Below are 5,172 nucleotides of genomic sequence, written 5' to 3' on the forward strand. Positions count from 1 at the left end.
GAACTGCTGTATGAAAAGTGAATTTACTCTGTAAATCTTCACCCAAATCCTAATAAAAAAAAAAAAAAAAACAGTGTTCTACATCCTACTTCGGTGAGTAGTAGGGACTTAAAAATTTGCAAGCAGCCATCTAAGAAGCAACTATTGGTCCCTCCTCATTCAGAGCAAATAAGAGTGAAGAAAATCAAAGATGCATGGGAACAATTAGTACAAGGGACTAATGGACCAAGGGAACCTCAGCCTCCACGAGCCTGAAACCAGAACTAAATGGTGCCCCCTAACACTGCCAACCACTGGGAAAAGGATCAAAATTGGAGATCCTGGAGAGAGTGGGAGAAAAAAATGTGGGACAAAACTAAAAAACATTAAAAAGACCAGGCTTACTGGTCAGATAGAGACTGGTGAAAACCCGTAGACTATGGCCCCTAGTCACCCTTTGGGTACGAAACAGAACTCACTCCAGTAGCATAACTCTCAGGTAAACAAGAGAGAGGCCTACAAGCTGAACAGCTGCACTAGGGAGCTGCATTCCTTAGAACAATCAATCATGGGAGATCAGAAGGGCAGCATTTGCAAAGGGAGAAAGCTAGAGAGGTAGGAATGCATAAGTAAGAAGGACACAGAGATATGGTAGGGAGGATGTGGTAACAGAGCTGTTACATTGTTGGGATTATAATCAGTGTCATGAAACAAAATGCGTATGAAGGGTTGAAAGGAAAATGAATCTACTCTGTAAAATTCCACCCAAATCACAACAAAAAGTTGGAAAAAAAAACCCTCAGTCTCATTCTTTTCTACAAAGTTAATCAATTTAGAATGAGAAATCAGTCACATTTATTCCAAGTTAACCAGAAGGCTGGCAGTTCAAACCCACCAGCCACTCCTTGGAAGGAAGGTTGGGCAATCTACTTCTGTAGTGATACTACCTCAGAAACCCAAGGAGGGGTTGCTATGAGTTGGGGCCAACTCATGGCACATAACAACAACAACAACAACAAACTAATCAATCAGTCCATTTATACTCCTAATACCCTTCTCTGGCCACAAGGAGATACACAAAAAATAAGTAAAATGAAACACACGCTAAGACCCACATAGCTTGTTCCTTGATAACGAGAAAAAGGATCTTTCAAAATGGTCATCTGGATTTATGAGGCATTTTATTGTCACAAAACAACCATTAGCTCAATGACACCAAGTTAGTCACTATTATAGACAGATTCATTACATGTTAATAGCATAGCAGGAATGAAATCTAAATTTCTCCGGGGTTCGAATTTTTTTCTGTTAATGTTCCCTTCCATAGTATTTTCATGTTAACATATCTGAAACCTACTTTAATTCCATCACTGAATGTTTTATGTGTGTGAGAGACTCTGCCAGTCCTAAATTTAGGAAGAAGTGAGCTTCTAAATGGTTTACTCAAAGCAAGCCTGGGCTAAACACAAGTTTTATGTGTTTAGTTTATTTATTTACTTATTTTTTTATTTCTCATTGTCAATACCAGGCTTATCCTTCAGCTACCTCTGGGGAAGCTAAAATTTTGTTTGTTTGTTTTTGTTTTTTTAACAAAAAGTGCTCACTTTGGTTGATAAAAATCTGTTGACAGAAATTTAGAAATGGAACTCAATGGTGGTGATTTTCTTTGTTTGGAAATTAGAGGAGTCTGGAGGTGGTTACCAAGGAGAGATATAGGTGCTACATAGGTTCTCAGGTATGAAGAAAAATATCTCTGTCCCTAAGATAATGGGCTAAGCTTCAAACTGGGAAGAAATGAAGTAGCTAAGTCTTTTTAAGGATAGCTCAATTGTGATTCTCACCTGTATAAACGAGCAGACACATCAGGGAACAGATCAGTTCCAGGGCCAGGGTGGCCAGAATGAAGTCGAGATACAACTTACTGGGCTCAGGAAAGGAATGCTGAATGCACAGTATGAGGAGAAGTGCCGTGTTGCCTGACAAGGAGAAGCATAAACAGTGTCACCCAGAGCCCAGCCCAGACCCACACACAGGCACAAACACAAACCCCAAAGGATGTGCATTTGCATGCATGTGTACACACAGAACCATTAATACTTAGCAGCAAAGGAAATTAAATGATAAAAACCAAAGCCTGCTAAACCTTTTAAGTGAAAACATGTATCAGAGTTAACGACATCACAGCATTCAAATATAAAAGAATCTGCTTTATACAATTATCAATAGTTCTTTGTACTCCGTCTGCATTTAAAATGTAATGCAGTTACTGTGCATTTAAAATGTAACGCAGTTTTTAGAAACGTTGACTACATTCGTTCTTCAGAGTCCACCGGCACTTAAGGATCCTGGATGTCTGTTTACCTTGAACAAATTACCTAGCATCTCTATGCTTCAATTTGCCCATTGGACAAATGAGCATAACAATAGCACCTTCCTCACAGGGCTACTGTGAGGATTAAATGAGTTAATAAGTAAAAAACATTTAGAAGGGTACCCAATGCTGTTGAGTCAATTCCCACCCATGGTGATCCTACCAGACAGAGTAAAACTGCCCCACAGGGTTTCTAAGGCTACAATGTTTCTCTTACAGATAGGCTGGTGGGTTCAAACTGCTGACTAAATTTTGGTTAACACCTGAACACTTAACCAGTGCACTACAAGGGCTCCTTATTAAGAATGGTACCCAGGACATAAGTCCTCAGTAAATATTATCTATCCTCTCCCTTCACCAGGTCACTATAACCTTTTATTCTTGAGGACTTTTTTTAACCTCATTTTGCACTTTGATTCTGAAGATTATCAAAAGTTTAGGAACAGAAATTACTCCTGTACCCTCTTATCTTAGAAATTCCTAAAACTTATTTAACACATTTATCTAAGTCTGATCATGAATGAAGATATTTTTGTGACCAATTTTCTACTTCTTGGTATAAAAGGAATGATGGAGCCAAACAACCATGTTTAAATGAACTATCAAAAGACACTCTCTGTTCTGCCCCCACATACATACAAGTGGCCAGCACATTAGCATAGATTCTTTAGAAACTGGTTTTATGAGCAAAACAAAAGTACAGTCTTACAACATTTCAGCAGGAAAAACCAACTCGGAAAAGTATCTGCACAGAAAGTGAAAACCGTTTTCAGAGTACTGAGCAATGCCTTTGTGGCCAGCACTCTGGGAGATAATTAGGATTTAATAAGGAGTTCTATGGACACAATGTTAGCATTCTAGTGCAAGAAGCATACTGAAAACATTCCCTAAAGTGGTAAGTGCTTTGGATATTTCTAAGGTACCTTCCTTGAGGAAGTCCTGCCAAGTACAAAATCTTAAGTTTAGCCTACAATCATTTTACCACTGGGTTCTCACAGCACCCTCCATCAGTCTTACTCAACAAAATGGACTCTCCAGCTATACTAGACTTATCTTTCTAAATTTCCCAAACCTCAACAAACCCTTCTCCCCCATCCTATGGCTCCCTCCTATCCAAACTTTTTAATATCTTTCATGAAGTGACTGGGGCTAATTTCTTCATCCCCATCCTTCACTGTTTATTCCCCTCCCAGCTCACTCCTGCTTGCATTCTGGCTTGCTGACTCTCTCAGAGCTCCACAGACATTTCCTATAACAATATATGTGACGATACAAGGCCAGAGTTTTTTGTTTTTTGCCTTTTTAAAAATGGTTTTAAAACCACAGATATATAAGCCTAAATGATTATTGTTTTCTTCCATTTACTATTTTAAACAGATTCTAAGACTTAATGAAATACTTACTACTGACTAGAAAGAATACTTGGAAGAAACAAGTTGCTGTGGCCTGGGAAGTAGTGTGGTGATGAGAAGCACGAGCTCTGGGACAGGCAGCATGGATATCAATGCGGGATCTACCAGTTCTACTCTATAGCAAGACACCTAGATGCTCGCTTCACTGTGCCCAGGAGCACCAGACAGACATCAGAAAGGACTCAAGCAGGTGTTTCTACAAGGCCTCCAAGAGCCTTGTGCTCTCCTGAGGAATGGGGACCAGTGAGAGCTCAAGGTGTACAGAACACAATCACTCATGGCATGAGCTTCCAGAATTCCTGGTTGGACCAGCTTTTAAAAATAAGTATTCCTTCCAAAATTTGTCTTCTGGAACAGTTATTCCAGACTTTTGAATGTTCTCAATTTCTGGGTTCATCCTTTCAGGTCACAGTTTGTCCGGGCTCATCTGACAGGTTGAAAATTATTGCTTTGCAGTGAAGAGCCAAGTTTTCATTTCAGTGGGGGAAAAAACCTAAATATGCAATTCCATGTAATTAATAATATTCAATAGAGTTCAAAATATATTTAGATGTAAGGAAGGAGAACAGATAAATCAGGTAAACATACTCAACTTGCTTAGAAGGAAAGCAAAACCCAGTCTTGTTTCCAAAAAAATTTTTTTTTTCCTCTAGAGAATGAAAAGTTAATAAATATCCAGTATAACTATCACATGTGATAAACAGAATATTTACATTCTTTCTGATTAGCTGGCAGTTCCAACCCCAAGAGATTTACCTTCTTTTTCTTCAAATAAGAAAATAAATGCCCAAATAAAATAGAAATAAGGTAAATATACGCCCAAAAGTCTTTAATTTTTCTGGGCCCTTACACAAGCAATATGAAAGGGATATCATTTGGATATCCTGCTTGAGCCACAGGCTCACAGGTGAGGAGAGACAATGCAGGGACGCCAGAGTAGCAGGCCGGAAGAGCAGGAGAAAGGGGATAAAAGCCTTGAACCCAGACAGAAGAGCAGTCAGCCTGAGGGTTACAGGTGAGGAGAGACAACGCAGGGACGCCAGAGGAGCAGGCCGGAAGAGCAGGGAAGGGGATAAAAGCCTTGAGCCCCAGGTTCACAGGTGAGGAGAGACAATGCAGGGACGCCAGAGGAGAAGGCCGGAAGAGCAGGGAAGGGGATAAAAGCCTTGAGCCCGGACAGAAGAGCAATCAGCCGAAGGGATTAGGTGAGGAGGGGAAACTCAGGCCGACCAGAGTAGCAGGCCGGAAGAGCAGGAGAAAGGGGATAAAAGCCTTGAACCCAGACAGAAGAGCAGTCAGCCCCAGGGTTACGGGTGAGGAGAGACAACACAGGGACGCCAGAGTAGCAGGCCGGAAGAGCAGGAGAAAGGGGATAAAAGCCTTGAACCCAGACAGAAGAGCAGTCAGCCC

General features: G+C 40.6%; 1 protein-coding gene across 1 annotated transcript in view; it reads right to left on the minus strand.

The window, feature by feature from the left end:
• TMEM192 (transmembrane protein 192) overlaps positions 1–5,172 on the minus strand; it is a 43,052-nt gene that overhangs the window by 20,838 nt on the left and 17,042 nt on the right. The window contains exon 4 of the mRNA XM_007954209.2: positions 1,821–1,955. Within this exon, the coding sequence (XP_007952400.2) occupies positions 1,821–1,955 (135 nt within the window). The remainder of the gene's footprint in view (positions 1–1,820; positions 1,956–5,172) is intronic.

The sequence above is a fragment of the Orycteropus afer genome, unplaced genomic scaffold, assembly GCF_000298275.1.
Source record: "Orycteropus afer afer isolate SDZICR_OR568_19922 unplaced genomic scaffold, OryAfe1.0 scaffold00443, whole genome shotgun sequence".
Taxonomy (NCBI): domain Eukaryota; kingdom Metazoa; phylum Chordata; class Mammalia; order Tubulidentata; family Orycteropodidae; genus Orycteropus; species Orycteropus afer.